The 20968-nt window shown below is 47.7% G+C and overlaps 1 protein-coding gene across 7 annotated transcripts in view; it reads left to right on the top strand.

Annotated features, from left to right (window-relative positions):
• The window catches only part of RIN2 (Ras and Rab interactor 2), a 232004-nt gene that overhangs the window by 152139 nt on the left and 58897 nt on the right, over positions 1–20968 (top strand). For 5 of the 7 annotated variants that reach the window (XR_009497723.1, XM_059898338.1, XM_059898337.1 and 2 more), the window contains one exon: positions 9460–9560. The exons of the other annotated variants lie outside the window; for them this stretch is intronic. Coding sequence is in view for 4 of the 5 variants with exons in the window: in XM_059898338.1 (XP_059754321.1) it covers positions 9460–9560 (101 nt within the window). In the remaining variant the exon portion in view is untranslated. The remainder of the gene's footprint in view (positions 1–9459; positions 9561–20968) is intronic. 7 annotated transcript variants of the gene reach the window in all.

Below are 20968 nucleotides of genomic sequence, written 5' to 3'. Positions count from 1 at the left end.
TAGGGACGGGGGACGGGGGGCATGGGTAACCAGCCCTGGCCTTACTATAGTCATCTCCTCACCTCCTCGTCCTGACTTCACATCACACTCAGAATTAAATCCAGATGGATGAAAGGCCTGCAAATAAACAAATGCATCATATGTAAATAGGAAAACTATGTGTGTCTTAGCATAAAACAGAGGAGACTTTATTACTTCAAGGTAAGGTATGTCTTCCTAGCAAAGTTTAGTCAGCAAGAACCATAAGGAACTTTTGATTCTATCAACATTGAAAGTTTAACGAAACGTAAAGGACAGAGACGCAGGATGAGAGAAAATCTTTTAAATATTTGAGACAATGGATTCATATCCACAACTTACACAACTTAAGAAAAATCAAGAAACCCCAAAACGGCAACAAATAAATGAACAGGCAATCCTTCCGAGGAAGAAATACAAATAGACAACAAAAATAGGTAGGGGAGAAAAAGTTGCCACCCCAAAATATCTCTTTGGCATGCAGATTATTTGGAGCTGGAAACAATCACCCAAAAGACTCAGGAAGGGGACTTCCCTGTGGTCCAGTGGGTAAGATTCCACACTTCCAATGCAGGGGGCCCGGGTTTGATCCCTGGTTGGGGAACTAGATACCGCATGCATGCTGCAGCTAAGGATTCTCCATGCCGCAACTAAGGAGTCTCCATTGCCGCAACTTAAGACCCGGCACAGCCAAAGTAAATGAATAAAATAAATATTAAAAAAAAAGACTCAGGAAGAACCTTTGACCTTCCACCTAAACTGCCTAAAAGAATGCAGATAGAGGACCTGTTCCAGGAAGGGAGCCGTCACCATAAATACCTCTAATATGAACGAGGTGGTGGAAGGAAGTCTGTTCATACTCCTCTCTGGGTCCCATTGTCTCTGCAGGGCCCAGCAAACCTTTGTTTCCCAAACATCTGCCGTTCCATCTCATGTGAACTGCCTTCCTCCCCTTTGAAGCCCCAAACCACTATCCCAACATCCTCTTTTGTCTTGAGCTGAAGGTGGTATATAAAGGTTTTGGCCATTTTGGCGAGTTACTCAGTTCTCCTGGGTCTCTGCCATGTGTACATGTTATTAAACTTTTGTTTGATTTTCTGCTGTTACTCTGTCTCATTTTAATTTATTTAATTTATTTTAGTTTTTAACTCTTAGACCAGCCAGAAGAACCTAGAAGGGTAGAGGAAAGTTTATTCCTCCCTGACGCATATAATCTGGGCAAAGCACATTAAGACAATAAAAAGCCACTTGGACTCATCAGATTAGCCAAAGCTTAGAAGTCTGATACCAGCAAACACTAAGTGAGGTGGATGTTTTCAAAGAAGGTGGAGGCGTTTAGCTGGACACTGACCCCTGGAGAGCCACGTGGTACCACCTCAACCTATTACGTGCCTAGAACCTGGCATTTTCTCTGAGGTTGCACACAATACACAGGGCTGTTCATTACGGTAAGGATTGTGACAGCAACATATTGGAAACGACCTAAACGTCTATCAAGATAGAATGGATGGGACTTCCCTGGTGGCGCAATGGTTAAGAATCCACCTGCCAATGCAGGGGACACGGGTTCAATCCCTGGTCCGGGAAGATCCCACATGCCACGGAGCAACTAAGCCCGTACACCACAACTACTTAGCCTGCACTCTAGAGCCCATGAGCCACAACTACTGAGCCCACATGCCACAACTACTGAAGCCCGTGTGCCTAGAGCCCGTGCTCCACAACAAGAGAAGCCACCATGACGAGAAGGCCGTGCGGAGCAACGAAGACCAATGCAGCAAAAAAAAAAAAAAGATAGAATGGATACATGGTATATTCCTCCTGCATGGTTTATCCCTCTGGTGGAAAACCATTCCCACTTAAAATGAATGAACCAAGGTTTCGTGTATCAACATGGATAAATCCTACAATATTTCCTTGGGTGAAATGAGTGTAAACAAGCTATAGGACAATACATCAGTACGATTCCATCTGGTAGAAAAAGCACACAGTGATAACATTCAAGAGTGATACACACAAAACTGATCGTTGTGGTTCCCTCTGAGTAGGTGGGATTATAGGTGTTAGTCAAGGGTGATTATAGGTGTTAGTCAAGGGTAATCTCAAGGGAGATTAGTTTTGTTTGTTTTTGGCCTCGCCATACAACATGCAGGATCTTAGTTCCCCGGCCAGGGATCGAACCCATGCCCCCTGCATTGGGAGCATGGAGTCTTAACCACTGGACTGCCAGGGAGGTCCTGAGGGAGATTAGTTTTAACTATGTGGACTAAAAGAAATGCACAACCTAAAAGTTGAGAATTATGTTTTATTCGGTGGACATACTGAGGTGATAACTCTGAGGGACTGTTCCAGAGAGGTCAGGGAGGAGCCAGATATATAGGAGTTTTTGCAAAAAAGAACAAGTAGTCTGAACATCGAAAGATTACTGTTCATTAAAGAAAAAACAGACATCTCAAATTTATGAATTTAGCACTTTCCGTTGGGAAAGATGCAAGAGTCTGGGCTCATCGACATCATTCCTTGGTATGCACCGTAGCTATCTAGGGACACTATCCTGTTTTGAGTCCCCTCAGGGTGCACAGTCAGGGAACTGCAGTGGCTGCTGGCTTGATGGCCCTGACATCCTTTGTTTACTGATATGACAGGCAACACTCTTCATCCACAACTACAATAATCCGTGTTTTTCATGGGAATGTATTATGTTTGTAATTTTAATTAAATTTCAAAAATGTAAATGCAAACACGCTTTGGAGACGTGACACACACAGAGTAAAAGCAAAACAAAGAAAAGGGCAAGGTTCTGAGAGATGCTCCAACATTATTCCCCAGACACTCCTCTGCAGGTGAAGGGAAGCAGCTTTCATTACTTCTTTGTTTCCATGGTGACGGTTCCTGGGGGCAAAGATCATTTGAAAGTTTGTAGGAAGTCCATTATTTTCCAGACTGCTTCAGAAAAACTCCAGCATGGGGTGTGCCCGCAAGACCAGGGGGCCCCTCCAGCTCAGCAGAAGCAGACAGGAAAGGCAGTTGTCAGGGTCAATGGTTGTTCATGACCTGGAGCTGGGTCTAATCCCACTAAGCTGATAGGATTGTAAAGGCCAATCACACCCCAAGGCCAAGTTGATGCACTTGGGGAATAGAAATTCCGTGGCTAAGGGCCAAGCACTTGACTTTTCCCACACCCTAGGTTTCAAGTCTTCATCTATCAGCGACACATCCTTTTCAGAAACGCGGATAACATTCCTGAGTTGGTCCTGGAATTCCAAGAGCGCTGTATCAGAACTTGCTCTATAAGTACTTTCTCGTTTTATTTTTTACTTAACCTACAAGAGAATTTTTCTCCTTTTATCTAACCCTAAAAGAAAGAAAACAAGATTTGGAGTCCCTCCCTTTTCCCTCCCTCCAGCCTGCCCTGCAAGCAGGGGTGACAGACAACAGCTTCTCTCCAGGTTGGTGGGGGAAATTGACATCTAGCGGGCAGATCTCGAGATTAGAGACTTCTGGGCAAACAGGCAGAAGGCGGGTTGGAGTCTGCGAACACTGGTCTTTTGTAGATCCAGTCGGCTGCTGGGGATGAAATGGCCTCTTTGAAGGCTGGGAGGTGTGTGAGTCCGTTTTAAGTGTCACCTTTATCAGCTCTCTGCTTCCTAGCAGGTCACCATTGATATAAAGAGAGAATTTAACTAGGAAGAGAATGCGAGAGCATTTAGGGGCATGCTGCAGAATGTTTTAATCTCATCATCCTATTTAATCATCCAACTCTCTCCGCCAAAGCATCCAGGGTCCAGGGATGAGGGGGCCCAGGTGGGTTCAGGACTCAGCTGGCAGGAGGCCAAGGAGGGATTTGAAGGCAGGTCTTTCCGAGCCCCAGCTGGGACGCTCACCACCCCTCCTTGCTGCCAGACCCCCCGGGAGTGGCCGCAAGCTGGCTGCCTCCACACTGTGCCCGCCTGCTGCTGGAAGTGTGGCCCCGAAGGTGAGGTTCCCGCCGACTGGGACGTTACCCAGAATGATTACAGAGTGGTCCACATCAGTGTAGACTCCTGTGCCAGGCTAGAGCCCGGCAGGTCCCGCCTTGTCCAGGCCGAGTCCTGGGTGTGATGTCGGGAAAGAACCTGGGACTTCCCGAGTTCTTCTCCTGCCCTTGGCCTGGCTGCCGGAGAGTGTGAAAATCGCCTAGGTGAGCACTTCCTGTGCTTTGTTTTGGAGCCCCGGGGTGCTGGCTTTCTGAGCAGAATGAGGGAGGGACCCAGAGACCCAACCCCTGGCTTGGTCCCCCTGTGGCGGCTGCAGAAGGGCCCGTCCTGCTGGTAAACCCCTCTCCTTGCTTTGGGAGGCAACACACCAGCCCCGTCTCCCCAAGGGGCACGGCGGACACTGGCAGTGCCCTGGCTCTATCAGGGCGGGCTCTGCCGTGCCCCGACCGTGTCACTGCCTGTGGAGCTTTCTGGAGAGATCGATCACACCTGATGTGTTTTGGTACAAGAACTACTGTCTCACCAGCTCAGTGCCCTGAAACCTGATGGCCCATCTCTGGAGATGATTCACTGAAGAACAGCCGTTTGGCTCTGTTGCCTCCTTCCCAGGTGTCCACGGCATGTCCTGGGCGGCCTATCAGGGTTGTGGACAGAAGCGCTGGCTTCCCAGCTTGGCACATGCTTGGGCAGCCCCCTTCCCCCTTGTAGGAATTCTCGACAGGGACCAGGATGTTGGGGTTTTGGGTTGTGTAAGTGGATTTGGAGAAATTTCGATGAGGCAGCACTGACTTGGATAAAGCGCTTACGCTGAAACCACTGTTGACTTTAACGTGGGAAAAGGCTAAAACTTAGGTTCAAACTGGTCCCCTTTGGTGGGTAGTAAGTTATCTCTGTTTGCCCTCAAGGCATGAAATCTGGAAGAACATGAGAGCATGGGGATGAGGTCAAACATCTGCAGGAATTAAAACCAATCACACACACACACACACACACACACACACACACACACACACACACACACGTGTATCTGGGGACAATGTGGGGAACAGCTCAAATCCCATCAGTGACACCTGGGCCGACCTCAGGGCGCGGCAGAGGTTTCAGGATGACTCTTGCTGTTGGAGGGGCCTGGTGGGCGTATAAACAGGTCACTCAGAGGCAGGCCTGGCTCTGGACCCCTACCCTCTGGTCCATTTGTCGGGTAAATCTGTGCCGTCAGGTGGATGAGTTGGGGTCGAAAGGGATGGAGGGGCTGAAAAAGCCCTCATCCGGCCTGAAGAGCCCCATAGCCATCCAGCCATGGGCAACCTCTGTCATCATCCACCTTTGTGTCTTGGGATCACCACGCCTCCCTTCTGCTTTACAGATAAGCAGTGTTACCTGTGATTTGCCATCCGAGTGCTGCTGAGTGACAACCACAGTTTGTAGTGTGTGTTTGGGACAAAACAGCCTGGCCGGAGCGGGTCAGCTGCTCTTCCTGGGGAAAGCCATTGGGATTTTGACATTCAGATCACAGTTGTGGCTGTGAAGGGGACTGAGGGGGGAGAGGCTGAATGTGCTGCAGTGGGAATCTTTCCTCCGAGGTTTGCCCGAGGCCGAGGCTGGGCCTCCCCAGGGCAGGCCTGTCTGTCCTGTGTGTCCCTCATGGGCTGTGTGTGGCGCTCCTGTCCAGGGCCCCAGCCACGGCCTAGAATGGGAGGGGGGACCCACCAAGCTCACCCCACTCCTCCCACCGTTTTAGTTCCTCCTTTTTCCATTTTCATACGCATCCACCCTTTTTCTTATTTTCCTAATAATTTTGATGATGAAGTCGTTTAAACATACAGAAGATCACACAGGATACTAAAACACACATCACTAGCTCCGTCAGATCTCATCATTTTGTCATTTTGCTTTAAGAAATGAAAAGTTGCCAGAGGTTGAGCCCCCCTACCTGTGCTCACCTGCATCCACTTCTCTTCCTGAGGTTTAGGATGGTGACCCTGTACTTCATCTTGGAGTTGTCTTTATTTATGTGTATATCTACAAACCCTCAATAGTACAATTTTGCCTGGTTTTAAACCTCGTATACTGAATGTAATCCTTTTCAACCTTTTTTGTTTTTGCTTTTATGAAAACTTGTTTGAGCTTTTATGTCTATATATGTGTTGATGCATATAATCTGGTTCATTAATTTTAACTGCCACGTAGTATTCTATCCCTCCATTTATCCATTCTCCAATTGATGGACATTTAGGTGCTTATAATTTGGTTTTCTTACAAATGGCAGTACAGCCAGTATTCTTCTCAAGGTCTCCCTGCACGCACGTGCACGAGTTTCTCTCGTATGTAGTACGTATGCAGGAGGTGTGTGTATCTCCAGCTCTACAAGATACTGCACATCACTCTCCAAAGTGCTCTCCAAACGCTCCTCCAGCAACACGTGAGGGTTTCTGCTTTCCCACGTCCTCCAGTATTTGGCATTGTCAGACTTTTTAATTTGTGCCACTGGACTGTGTGTAAAAGATCTCCTGGTCTTCTCTCCCAAGGCCCCAGTGCTTCCAGAAGCTCCACCTACAGCCTGCGCCCCAGTCACACATGAAGGGGATGGACTTGGCTGGTCTCCTGTCTCCTGACCTCTAAGTATTGGGAGTGCACAGAGCCGTTTGCTGGGGCCCCTTCTCTAACTTCCCCGCCCCCTTAGGTAATCTCTCCTTGTCACAGGACTTTGAAACACTAACACCTATTCCAGTGACTTCCAAAGGTACAAGTTGTTCCACCCGTAATATCAAAAGCCACTTAATACATTTAATTGATGGCCAGTAAGCAACTCAGTTAAAACTTAACCTACGCAGTGTCCAGCTTGATTTCTTCCTCAAATCTAATCCTTCCCCATTTTTTCCCATCTCAGTCAAGGGCACTGTCATCTCTCTAATTGCTCAAGCCAACAACTTAGGAGTTGTCCTTGATTCTTCTCTTTCCCCACCGCCACGTTCAGCCCATCAACTTCTATTAATTTCCGTGTCCAGTTGTTCCTGGATTTCCCCCCTTCTTTCCCCCTCTTCTAGAAATTCCCCCAAATTTCTAATTCCACTGCTACCACTTTGACCAAAGCCACCATCACCTCTTGGCGGGACCATTGCAGTTGCCTCCTAACTAGTTTTGCTGCTTCTCCTTACAAACCATCTCTAATCCACAGCCAAGGGGATCTTTTTAGAACGTAAAACAGGTAAAATGCCATTCCCCCACTAAAGCCCTCCAATGGTTCTCAGTTGAAAACTCAAATCCAAGGATACCGTGGTCTAGAAGGCGGACAAGGTCTGGTCGCAGGCAGACTGCACCCTTCCACATGCCTCCCTAACCTCTGGGACTCTGTGTGGATGGCTCTTCCCTTGATCTTTTCATGGCGCCCTTGTCATTCAGGGCTCCATCACTTCCTGGAAGACCTGTCCTGACCACCCCGCCATAGCTAGGGTGGCCCTTTAGCTGTTTCCTACAGCATCACTTGATTCTCTTTTCATTCTGGGACGTCTCAGTGCTCAGTGCTCTGATCTGTGTCCCACCAGAATATCATCTCCATGAGGATTGTCAACCCTACTCTACACTTGCAGTGTATGGCAAGAAGTGGGTAGCCATAAAGTTATGAATGAATGAATGAATGAATAGATGGACGTCAACATTTTGGAACAGTCTCTAGGCTCAAAATGAAATTTCTCCCTGAGTCTGGGTGGTATGAAAGCTGCTTGAGGCAAGACGACACCTGTCTTTAGCCAAAACAGTGATTCTCAAGTGTTTTATAAATCCTAGGACCCCTTCACACTGTTAAAAATTATGAAGGGCCCTACAAACAGCTTGTGTTCATGTGTATTATATCTACAGATACCTGCTGTACCGTAAGTCCCCTACATACGAACCTTCAAGTTGCGAACTTTCAAAGATGCAAACGTGCGTTCGCACGTCCAATCACATAAGTTAGTTCGTGTGTCTGGTGTACATCGTCATGTGCGTGCATCCTCTACAAGTGGTTGTGCTTTTGTGTACTTTACAGTACTGTATAGAGTACAGTAGTACAGTATCTTTATTTCAAGCCCAGGATGTCCGGAAGCAAGCGTAAAAGCAGCGGTATATAGCCAATTGTGTTAGTTGGGTACCTAGGCTAACTTTGTTGGACTTAGCGAACAAATTGGACTTACGAACACGCTCTCGGAACGGAACTCGTTCGTTATGTAGAGGACTTGCTGTATTACAAAATAAATGAAGAAAAAATTTTAAATATTTATTTTAAAACAATAATCGATTACATGTTGACATAAGTAACATTTATATGAAACAATTAACTACATTTTTAAAAAATGGACGAGCAGTGACACTTTGAGAGCCTCTGTTCCACACGCGCAGAGCCTGGTTAACACCAGTGAAGATGCTTTTTTTTTTTTTTTTTAATTTATTTATTTGTTTATATTTATTTTTGACTGTGTTGGGTCTTCACTTCTGTGTGAGGGCTTTCTCTAGTTGTGGCAAGTGGGGGCCACTCTTCATCGCGGTGCGCGGGCCTCTCACTATCGCGGCCTCTCTTGTTGCGGAGCACAGGCTCCAGACGCGCAGGCTCAGTAGTTGTGGCTCACGGGCCTAGTTGCTCCACGGCATGTGGGATCTTCCCAGACCAGGGCTCGAACCCGTGTCCCCTGCATTGGCAGGCGGATTCTCAACCACTGCGCCACCAGGGAAGACCAGTGAAGATGCTTTTGAATGAGCAGATGGGGGTGCTCAAGAATTCACACCAAACTTCAGGGTCAGATGTAGCCTCTTCCAGGCATGTGGGCGGGGAATGCGAGCCCACACAAGTCTTTTCCAAGAAGAGGACACATTTGCCCATCTCTTCCCCCTGTGGCCCCCTGACTGCCCACTCACCTGCTCCCAGCCTCACACAACCCTCTCTCTTCCCTTTCCCCTAACAATCTGCTCATCAAAAAAAAAAAAAGAAAAAAGAAAAAAAAGAAAGAAAGCAAGCAAAGAATAAGACGAGAAATAAATTGAAAGCCATTGGAAATTGATTTGCCAAGTGTATATATCTTTGAAACAGGCTTCTTTCTGTAACCAGTATAAGGATGGTATACATTTTAACCCAGGGCATCCTTTAGGAGTTTTCACTTTGGCAATATGAATTTTGAGGCCTGGTTTTGCCAAGATTTATTTATTCCTCTTTGTAGTCATGTTGAGAAGCCAAACTGGGTGTCAATATTTTTTTCTTAGGGCAATACCGAAACCTAAGTTCTTCCTCTTTCTAAGAAGCTGCTCCCTCCCTCTCTATTTTTTGCCCCCCAACCCCGGGCTGGGTAAAGGAAATTCACAAAGCCAGGATTTAAAAAAAAAAAAAAAAAAAAAGGTGGTCATCTCTGTGCTCCTATTGCAGCGGCTGAAGCTGCCCAGCTCTGCACACGCCTCTTCCACTTCCTGACGTCACACTATTTTTGTCTTTGAATAGCTTATTGACACAATCGCCTCGGAGATTGGAGAACTGAAACAGGAGATGGTGCAGACAGATGTCAGCCTGGAAAATGGCCTGGGACCCACAGAAGCCCACAGGTGACCGAGGCGATTAGGCGTCGGGCGCGTGATGGGGGCGACGTGAGCCTGTTTAGCCATGAGGACTGCCGTTCCGGTCACCCCTCAGGTTTGGGAGCTGGGGGTGTGGTAGCCGCTCCAGAAGAAGCTCTCTGTAGGAGATGGGAGTGGCCTAGGAACCAGTTGTCTGGGTTCCCGTTAATCCCTGTGAAGGCACTTGAATTTTACACCTTCTCCATTCCGCCTGGCATCAGAACCTGGAAAGCTAAAGTTCTGTCTGTCACATCCACCTACTCACAATGATGGAAACCGTAACGCAGTGGGATCCTCCGTGTGCAAAATAGAATTCAGTGTAGCCCGTGTCAGTCTCCAGAAGGTTTAAAGGGAGCACAAAAGAGGATGGACTCGTTTTGCATTCTCAGGTCAGAAAAAACCCCAGCCCCTTCCGTGGCCCTTAGCCTGACATGCGATCCAGCCCAGCGTATTGGAAATCGGATGTGGTTGTGAGTGATTAAGGAAGGCACTGGTTAGATGTGTTATAATGTGTGCACATTGCACGTGGTCTAGGTAGGTAGCTAGGGACTGGCTTTTTCTGCAGAATGGGGGTGCAGAGGTCGGAGTGGGGGGGCAGGCTGGAGGAGATCCCCCAAACCTCTTCCAGCTCTTGGAGGCTCTAGCTCATTTCTAGCAAGAACAACAGAGCATAAGCAATACAAAAACGGCACGGACACTTGGTGCCCCGGAGGCCAGATTCATTATCAGCTTCCCCCTTTTCTCGGGAAATGAAGTCGAGGTTGCCTGGTGCAGGGCAAGGGTGAGATCTGCGGAGTTGGTTTTGCTTGCAAGTCATGAGACGGGCAGGAGGAGTCCTGCAGAGGCAGGCGAACCAGGTTCTGGTTATCCAGGCAAGTTTCAAACCAGCCGGACTTGTTCCTGCCGTGGAGGAGGGGAGAGCTGGCAGTCCCCGCGAGGCACCCTGCAGCTGGGAGGTGGTACTTCCACACCCTGCGTCTCTGGAGAATTTCCCCCTTAGCTGTGGAAAATTCTCGTGCCTGCCATTTCCTCTCCTTCCTACAAAAACGACGGAGGTAGACCAGGTGGTCCTCCCCGTGGCATTCTGTGATTCCCCTTGATCTCGGTGTGAACAGCTTTGGTGGTTTCATTTTTCTCCCCATAAACTAGACAAATGCACAATGATCTTTGATTAGAGATTTTCTGCTCCATGTTCAGAGTAGTTCCAAACTCCCTGGAACTTTTAGCCAGAGGATCTCTCTTTACCCTTAACATCTCCTTTAAGCTTTTCAAATTTAAGAATGACTGTAAGCATTCCACCATACCTTTTTTTTTCCAGGTTAATGTCAGTTATTCTTGAATGCTATGTTGGTTAACACTGAATTTATGAATTTTAAAAGGCGTTTTACTTGGTTTTTTTAAAATGGGAATCAGAAAAGTCAAGATTGTCTTTATTTAACGACGTACATGGTGTTTACCACGTGCCAGCCACTGTTCTAAGTGCATTGCAGCTGCCAACTCATTGAGTCTCCTAATTACCCTATAAAGGAAAGCTCCATCATGACCCTCGTTCTGCTGATGTGGGACCCCTGTGACATGGAAAAAAAGCCAGCCTGAAGAGGCAGTGGCTTCTGTGCTGGGGTCTCTCATTGATTGTTTGGAAGTGTGGAACAGTGACTTTGTTTTAATCCCTCCGTTTTGCCCAGCAGAGAAGTCAGGAGAGCCAGATGACAGGGGCGGGGTATGATGAGGAGCGCTCTGAGTTGTTTCCAAAGTGAAGGCAGAGCAGAGCAGAGCTGCGGTCACAGGCAAACAGCAGCTCAGCCTGGCACAGAGCAGCCCAAAGGGCAGACTAGAGGGAAGGAGCAGGAGTGGGGGTAGCAGAGTCGTCTCAAGTGAGACCCCTGTAGAGAGAAGAAGCAATTGCCCACCATCCCCCCATACCTGGGCTGGGCACGTTCTGGTGGCTGCAGGGATGCATCACAGTCGTCTTCCTTTGTGGCATCGTCCTCGGTGAGGTTGCGTGTGAGCTGCGATCTAACCTCACCTGCCCCAGACACAGTCATCAGGAAGTGTCCGGGCTTCCTTAGCTTGTGGAATGCGAGGTTAAGGGCCAAGCTGGCGCCCTAGGTTAGGATGCTGTTCCCCACCTGTGGTGGCTTTTGGTTGTTCGTCTGTGGTCAATATTGAGATGAGCTGGAGATCTTTAAACCTTTCCTGGTGTCATGAACCCCTTCGCAGGATATTTTAAATGCATGATATAAAATATGTAGGCTGACAGGGGAAACAGTTGTATTGGGATACAAGGATCAGATTTTTAACATGTGTGATTTCATAGCATAGGTACTTCTTTACTGACACGTTAAAAAGCCAAGTGAGGCTGTGGGTCTAGGAACTGCTGTCGTCTGGAAACAGAGATGAGCACACATGGTACTTCTGCACCGACAGTGAAGACACTTAGGGCTGCTGCTGGTGACAGAGTCTCAGGGGCTGAGAGAACTACTGGGATTTGTTGCCTATGTTCGAAATGGGAGGAAAGTAATTTCAGAACCAGGTTAGTGAAAGTAAAGATATCCCTTTTTTCCATCCAGTGGTCAGCTCCCACCTCCTGTCCCCTGCAGGGACACTTGTGGGCTTCGGGGACACCACGCTCCCTGGTTTCCTCTCACCTCACCTGCCACCGCTTCTAGTGTCCTGGCTGGTTCCTCCTGGTCTCCCTGCCCTCCTGACCCTGGAGTACCCAGAGGCCTCTACACTGTCCCCTTGTCTCTCTGAGTAAGTGCCGTAGTGTCCACATCAGAAAAATGGGGATAATGGCGGAACTTTACCTCCGAGTTGTTAGGACCATTGAGTCAATAGCTGTAAAGGACTTATTATTAGCACAGTGTTGGCATGTGGTAAGCGCAATATGTTGTCTACAGAGAGATCTCTAGGGTAACATCGTGTGCGATCTCATCCAGGCTTGTGGCTTTGATCCTATCCGTATGTTGGTGATTCCCAACTTGTATCCATCCCTACGCTGGTCCTCTCTTGGAATCCAGATGTTTGCATCCAGCTGCCCACTCAGCCTGACCTTTGGCATCTCAAACTTACAAAGACCGAGACTGAGCCCTCGGTTTCCCTTCACAAACCTGCTTCTTCCCTGGTCTTCCCCATCCCGGTAACCTGCCTCCAGGTGTTAGGGCCTTGCATCAACCCTGATGCCTCTTCTCTCATAACCGCCTTCCCCTCCCCCTCCGGATCCTTGCAGCTCTACCCGTAAGATAGACCCAGGGTCAGACCACCCCTCACCACCACTGCGGTAGACCCCTGCCTGGTGCCTCTGCTTCATCATCACCGACCCACCTTCTCTGGGCTGTTATCTAAGCGGCAGAGAGGATGCTCTGACTTTATTTCCTCTGAATCCAAGTCACGGCACTCCCGTTCAAAGCCCTTTAGTAGTTTTCCATTTAAAACCAAAATCCTTCAGCCCTGTGGGATCTGACCCCTCCCCACCCTCACCGGCTCTTCTTACAGTGTCTTCCCCTCCATCTGTCTGCTCCAGTACCCCGGCTCCTGGCCAAGCAGGCTTCTGCCCTCCGACCTTTGTACCTGCTGTTCCCTCTGCCTGGAATGCCTTTCCTCCAGGAAGCGATCACCCATGGACCTTCCCTTCTTCTGTCCCCTTAGCTGGCTTTATCTTTTTTTTTTTTAAATAAATTTATTTATTTTATTTATTTATCTTTGGCTGTGTTGGGTCTTCGTTGCTGCACGTGGGCTTTCTCTAGTTGTGGCGAGCGGGGGCTACTCTTCATTGCAGTGCACGGGCTTTTCATTGCAGTGGCTTCTCTCGTTGCAGAGCACGGGCTCTAGGCGCGTGGGCTTCCGCAGTTGCGGCACGCGGGCTCAGTAGTTGTGACTCACGGGCTCTAGAGCACAGGCTCAGTAGTTGTGGCGCATGGGCTTAGTTGCTCCGCGGCATGTGGGATCTTCCCGGACCAGGGCTCGAACTCGTGTCCCCTGCAGTGGCAGGCGGATTCTCAACCACTGCGCCACCAGGGAAGCCCCTGGCTTTATCTTAATTTGTAGAACGTGTACAGACCTGACATAGATTCACTTGCCTAATCATGTGTCTTCTGACTCCCAGCACTAGAAAGTAAGCTCTGTGAGAGGAGGGATTTGGTCTGTGTTCAGTGCTGTGTTTTCAGTGCCCAGAATGGTGTCTGGCATATGGCATACACTCAGTAAATGTTTGGTGAATGGACAAATGACAGATGCCAGCCCCTTGGAGATTCTAAAAGTATTCAAGCCTCAGAAGCCTCTTGCAGAAACAAGATGTCACGCTCGTAAAGCAATTAGGGGATCCCAGCTAGTGCGTAAAAAAATAAAAAGTTGAAGATGTGTGATAGGCCTTAAGCTTCCTCCCTAGCAAAGCAGAGGGAGGGCCCAGAACCCCTTCTCCCTATGTTCCAGCCATGCTTCCTCCATCAGTTCTGAGTTACGGGCTGTTGTAATGTTTACCAATAAGGGAGCAGCTGATTAGCTCTGCCCCAGGCCCTCTGCTGGTGTTTTACTGAAGAGAATCCGGGAAGCCGGGAGGAGGATGACGGGTTTCTTGTTGATGCTCTCTCCAAATGCTGCAGCTTATTTCCTCTTTCTCCCCACCTCTTTCCCCCAAAGACTAGAGTATGGGAAAAATAAAGGCTTTTACTTTCCCCTCCTTCCCCCGTGATTTCCCAGTCCCTTTTCAGTTGGGGGAAGAGTGTCTCTGGGCAGGCACGTCACCAGAGCTCCACCCGCATCCCCACCTGGACTCATCACCTCTGGACTGAGGCCCATCTCTAAAGATCCCTTTGTCCTCAGGTAGAAAGAGGGATCCAGCAAAACAGCTTCACAAAAAGAGTCTCCGGCTGGGTGTGCAGGCCCCCTGGGGATCCCGGCTGGACCAGGTCACGATGGCTGTCGCTGCCCCTGTGTACCGTCTTATCCTCCTTTACCCCCCCCCCCCCATTCCTGCTGTCGCCTCACTGGGACACTCCAGCCCAAGTGGATGGCTGGGGGCGCCCAGGCTCCTGAAACTCCACCCCCATCACTCTACACCCCCAGTTCAGACACACAGAATTCAAAACTCCCTTGGCAGCCCTGCCCAATGCCACGGGGTAGCAGTCGTTCCCCACCACTGGCCACTTCTGGAAGGTTCTGTGTCCCTGGGGAAGTTGCAAGCTTCTTAGCAGCTGTGCAACAGCATTGATAGCAAAACCACAAGACACTCAGACTGCCCGCCCCTGGTACCGCCCTTCACTTCTTCACTTGGCTAGAGGTTGGAACACAAGCTTGGAAGAGGAGAGTGGTGGCTTACAGTCTGGGGAAGAGGCACAACCAGGGCCTGTTAGCTGCCCTCTGGCTTCTGAATGAAACCCTCTCGCATTTAGTGCTGCATTTCAGAAAGTCCCACCAGAGTAAAACAAGATGAAGAAAAAGCACACACATCAGTTCGCAGTTAGATGAGTTGTCACAAAGTAAACACAGCACAGCACCCAGATCAAGACACAGAACGTTCTCAGTGCCCCCCAGGGGCTCCCTTCTAAACACTGCACGGCAAGGTAACCACTTTCTATTGCCATCGATTAGTTTTGTCTGTTTTTGAACTTTATATGACTGGAATCATACAGCATGTATTCCATTCTGTGACTACAACACAAGTTGTGTATCCATTCTACTGTTGATGGGTATTTGTGTTGTTTCCAGCTTGGGACTATTTTGAATAATGCTGCGATGAACATTCTTGTGCATGTCTTTTGGGGAACACATGTGACATGCTTCAGTTAGGGATATGGGAGTGAATTGTTGGGCTGTAGGATGCTTATATATTCAACGTTAATAAACGGTGCCCAAGAGTTATCCAAAGTCATTTTGTCAATTTGCACTTCCACCAACAGTGTGTGGGAGTTCTGAATGCTCTGTTCTCATCTATACGTGCTATTGGCTACTTTTTCAATCTAGCCATTTGGATGGATGTGTGGGTGTAGAGCTTCTGAAACCATGACGGATGAAGGCAGGTGTGATTACCTGTATGTTGTGACTCAGTGCTTATCTCAATGCTCTGGGAGTCAAGAAGTGGGGACTCTCCAGTTTTTCTGTTTTGTTTTGTTTTTTATTTTATTTCTGGCTGCATTGGGTCTTCGTTGCTGCGCGTGGGCTTTCTCTAGTTGCGGCGAGCAGGGGCTACTCTTCGTTGTGGTGCGTGGGCTTCTCATTACGTTGGCCTCTCTTGTTGAGGAGCATGGGCTCTAGACACACGGGCTCAGTAGTTATGACACACGGGCTCAGTAGTTGTGGCACACGGGCTTAGTTGCTCCGCGGCATGTGGGATCTTCCCGGACCAGGGCTGGAACCCATGTCCCCTGCATTGGCAGGTGGATTCTTAACCACTGCGCCACCAGGGAAGCCCTGACTCTCCAGTTTTAAAAGAGCATCCTTTTACCATTTTCATATGTCTAGATTCAAGGCTAAAGTCCTGGGGAATTCTGAGCTGACAGCCAATTCATTGGGTGATATTTATGAAACCTGTGAAGTTATGGAAAGGATTATTTGGGGGAGGGGATGAAAAGAGAAAATAATCCAGAAATAATGAGAAAAAATATGTACCTTTTATTATTTCTATTTCTGCTTATGAATCTTAGATCATAAACTTGCAGCAGAAAAAAACTGCCAACAAAATTCTCTCCATCTCTTAGCTTCTTTTCCTTTACTTTGCTCAGTACTTACATGCAGAAATATTTAGCATCTCATGAATTGATTTGACCAAGGCCATTGGTTGCATCACAACTAAGAACTGAATGTGCCCAAATCTGATACAGCTACCTTGGGCATTTAAATTCTTCTTTTAAACTCAGAACACATCTGCCTCTAATACAGTTTCCCATATTTAATAAATACATGTCCTCAACATCGGTAACTTCAAACACAGAATTTAATGTGACTTCATATTATTCCTTTCCATTTTTTTTCTCTTGAAACATCACATACAGACTGACTATTCTTCTCTGATTTATAGCTACTTCTGCTCTTCTGAAGATCTTGGAGAATGTATTCATGAGGTCATTTGGAAGCAAGTTCAAGTCATTGGATGCAAAACTCGCTTTGCATTTTGTCTCCTTGCATAGTGTCTGTGTCGTGTGCAGTGTTAGCCAGCAGAACAAATATTTTCCTCTTTTGCCATATCTGGAAACCTGCCTGTACCTCAGGCCATTCGTTCAGATGCTGTGGCATCTGAGGGCAGGCCACGCCTAGAACCAGCCACACCTGTCGAAAAGGTTGGTTTGCTTCCTGCAGCAGACACAGGAAGCTCACAATAATCATTTGCTACAGAATATTAGGTATGTCTTTCAGTATCTTAGGTCCCTTCTAAAAAATGTTTGCTGTCATCAAAGTTTATGGCTCTGTCTTACACATGATCTATTTCTAAGAATTGTTAATGCACATTTCCACTAATTCTAATTTGTCAGTGCTTGCCTGTTCACATTCTTTCTCAAAGAATATCTGATGGCAAACAGGATAGAGAAGCTCTTTGACTCGGGTTGAAAACAGTTGAAACTCCATTTGTCTGAAACACCCCAAGGGACACCATAGACACAGCCCCTCTTTCCTTCAGTGGAAGCAGGACAGGTGGGGTGCTTTGGAGGGACATAGCTCTGTTCATAATTAGCAGTAACCGTTTTGCCATAAGACATTTACCTATCATGCTCATCGAGGATATTCTTTTTCTTTAAAAATATTTTATTTATTTATTTGGCTGTGTCAGGTCTTAGTTGCGGCACGCAGGTTTTTCGATGACGCACGTGGGATCTTTTGTTGCGGTGCGTGGGCTTTTCTCTAGTTGTGGCGCATGGGTTCCAGAGCACGTGGGCTCTGTAGTTGTGGCACGTGGGCTCTCTAGTTGAGGCAGCGAGCTCAGTAGTTGTGGTGCGCGGGCTTAATTGCCCTGCGGCATGTGGAATCTTAGTTCCCTGACCGGGGATCGAACCTGCATACCCTGCATTGGAAGGAGGATTCTTTACCACTGGGCCACCAGGGAAGTCCCAAGGATATTCTGCTATGACTAGCTTGATCAATTTGCCCCCAGTTCCTTAAGGTGTTTCCTGATTTCAAGGCACCACTACTGTTTGGAACAGTGTGTCAAGGAATTCTATGAGGATTGACCAACTCTTTGCTCACACTGTTACCAATGTAGCAACAATTAAGTTCAATTTACAGAAAATATTTCTTGAGTGGGTGCTATTTGCTAAAATACCTATAAGTCTTCAGGGGAGCCTGAAGAGTTACCCAACTTAAGGGAGAAAGAATTGTAAACAAGTATCATATAATGGAATGAGGACGTAATAGGGGACTATGCCAGATGTCCTGGGGACCTTGGGGATGATGCAGATAATTCCAGGTAGGAGGTGGTTTTAGGAAAGATGAAACTCAGCCTTAAAGAATGAGGTGAGCAAGTGTAAGTACAAGTTCCCCAAACAGCTGTTTTGCCCATCTTGATTGGAGATATTGGGGAAGGTTTTTAAAAAGAACATGTAAGATTTCTTTTTTTTTTTTTTAATTTTTATTGGAGTATAGTTGATTTTAAATGTTATGTTAGTTTCTGCTGTATAGCAAAGTGAATCAGTTATACATATATCCACTCTTTTTAAAATTCTTTTCCCATATAGGTCATTACAGAGTGTTGAGAAGAGTTCCCTGTGATATACAGTAGGTCCTTATTAGTTATCTATTTTACATATAGTAGTGTGTATAAGAATTTCTTTTTTGATTAGCAAAGTAGAACATGTACATTGTGGAGAAAGCACAGTGCAAAAAATAAAAATAAGTATTACCATGAACCACCTCCTGAGATAGAGCCACTTCTTTTTTTTTAAAATTAATTAATTTATTTATTTATTTTTGTCTGCATTGGGTCTTCGTTGCTGCATGTGGGCTTTTTCTAGTTGCGGCAAGCGGGGGCTGCTCTTCGTTGCGGTGCACGGGCTTCTCATTGCAGTGGCTTCTCTCATTGTGGAGCACGGGCTCTAGGCGCGCGGGCTTCAGTAGTTGCGGTACGCGGGCTCAGTAGTTGTGGCTCACGGGCTCTAGAGCACAGGCTCAGTAGTTGTGGCACACGAGCTTCGTTGCTCTGCGGCCTGTGGGATCTTCCCGGACCAGGGATCGAACCCGTGTCCCCTGCATTGGCAGGTGGATTCTCAACCACTGCGCCACCGGGGAAGCCCTAGAGCCACTTCTGATTGCTTGTTGGCTATTTTATTTCTTTGCCTGGGTGCGTATCCCGCCAGTGTTTTCTGTGCATCCAAGTGGTAGATCGTGCATGATTTTCGCTGACTTACGAGGGCGTTTTGGATCATCCTGGAAATGCACAGTGTGTCCTAGAAGTTGATTCCATCTTTGTCGGGGGCTGGCGTCCCTGCCCACACTGCACTTGGGCACACAATTTTGACAGTGGCATCCTTTGGAGTTGGATCTATCTCGGCCTTTACAGACCCTGGCTGGCTGCTACGTTGGTAGTTGACTCTGCCGCAAAACATCTGCTCGGTTAGATGCAGTGGTGATTTAGTCCAGCTCGGAGACAACAGCGGTGTGACCCAAAGGAGAGCTGCCTTTCCGTGAAACCCTGCACTGGCCGCAGCCCGGGCTCCAGGGTCAGCGGGCGAGACCCAGCCGGCCTGGCTTCTGCTCCTGTTTTCAGCTCCAAGGGTGCCCAGGACAACAGGTTCTTTGTTCCTTTCTTAGTTTTACAGGAACGAGTGGAGGCCCCTGCCAGCTCTGGCCCATATCTGCCCTTTTCATCTCTCACTGGAGAGATGACGGCAGGAAGTTCATAAGCAAAAAAAGTCACCAAATCCTTCTCCTCTTGTGAAAATGGCAGGGCCTCCTCCCCGAAGGGGAAATGTTCCCTTTTCTGTGCTGTTCTCTCCAACTGGTCCTCAGTAGATGGAGACTTTTCACAAAAATCCTCCTACCACGTGCTTTTAGAAATCTTTTTGAGGAAGTTGAGGCCTCCTCCCCCAGAAAGCAGCAGCCCTTGAGGAATAAAGCCCGTGACCCAAAATCTGTTCATCTTTTTCCTTGCAGAGTTTAAGGGGACAAAAAGGCCTTGAGGAATGAAAATATCGATTTTCGTGGTATAGGGAAACTGCACAAGTCAGGACTGGGCCCAGTGCTATCAATTTCTAGCGTTTTGACCTCAAAGAAGGAAATAAACTATTCAATAGATGGCCTCTAATTTCCCTTAAACTATTCAATAGATGGCCTCTAATTTCCCTGGCAACACTGGCAGTGGTCCTTACAAGAATATCCCATCCCCCAGGCCTCTGCCCATCACTTTTCCCATCTCGGGTCGGGGGAAGTCCGAGTTTCCTCCACTCACCTGGCTGTTTCTCTGCTATAAACCAAGAAAGGAGCCATGTGTAGCCAGGATGAAGTAGGGCCCCCTTCTCCTCCAGACTGCAACACTACAGAGGAGGGGTTTTATTCAGCTTTGCAAATTCTAAAGAAATGTTTACACAATTGAAAGTGTTAGGAAGTCATTGGACAACAATGGTGTTTCTGAAATTACATTGGACTACACCTAGTAGTCATTGGACTACTAGGTGTTTCTGAAGTTAAAGATTTTCTGGGAAATTTTTGTTTGCTGTATATACGCATATGTGTGTGTGTTTAGCAAAATTTGGAATTGGTCCTTTTGCCAGAAATTTTTATTAGATGGCTCTCTTTGGGATGAGTTGTTGTTTTCTCTGTCTCTCTACAGAGGAGTCTTTTTCTGCTAACATTTTTCTAGAACCTATTGATGTCCTGATTCATCTCCCACCAAGCCCGGCATCTTGGCCACTTCTTGGTATTTGGGGTGTGTTTGGATTCCTTCTGATACATCGGCAAGGATCTACTGCTCCAAGAGCAAGGCCAGGGTGGACGCAGGGCTCCGACTTCTGTCTGGTCCTTAATTCTGAAGACAACCCTGCCCTGGCCTCTTGTAGCTGGAAGGCTGAGCCCTCTGGAGGGCCGTGTCCGGGTGCATCTTTCTTGCCTTTGCAGCTGGTTGAGGTGACATCATGTGAAGAGGTTCTGTTAGGCTGGAGTGAAGCTAAAGGCTCAACACGGGCAGAATGAGGAAGGGAGGCTCCCCGAGAGGGAGGATATGCCTGGAAATTTCAACACAAGAACATCAGGAGAAGTAGCTTTTCATCCTTACTTTTTTCCATCTGGAGGTTGAGGATGGCAAGCACCAGAGTCCAGGCTGAGACTCGACCCTGATGATAGACGGAGAACACCCCAGCTAGAGGCACCTGCCGGGAGCCATCCTCAAGAAGGCTCACATTTTTTTTTTTTTTTTTTGACCGTGCCACGTGGCTTGCGGGATCTTAGTTCCCCGACCAGGGATGGAACCCGGGCCC

This window comes from Balaenoptera ricei, chromosome 15 (genome assembly GCF_028023285.1).
Source record: "Balaenoptera ricei isolate mBalRic1 chromosome 15, mBalRic1.hap2, whole genome shotgun sequence".
In the NCBI taxonomy this organism is placed as follows: Eukaryota; Metazoa; Chordata; class Mammalia; order Artiodactyla; family Balaenopteridae; genus Balaenoptera; species Balaenoptera ricei.
This window is presented reverse-complemented; position numbering and strand designations above follow the sequence as displayed.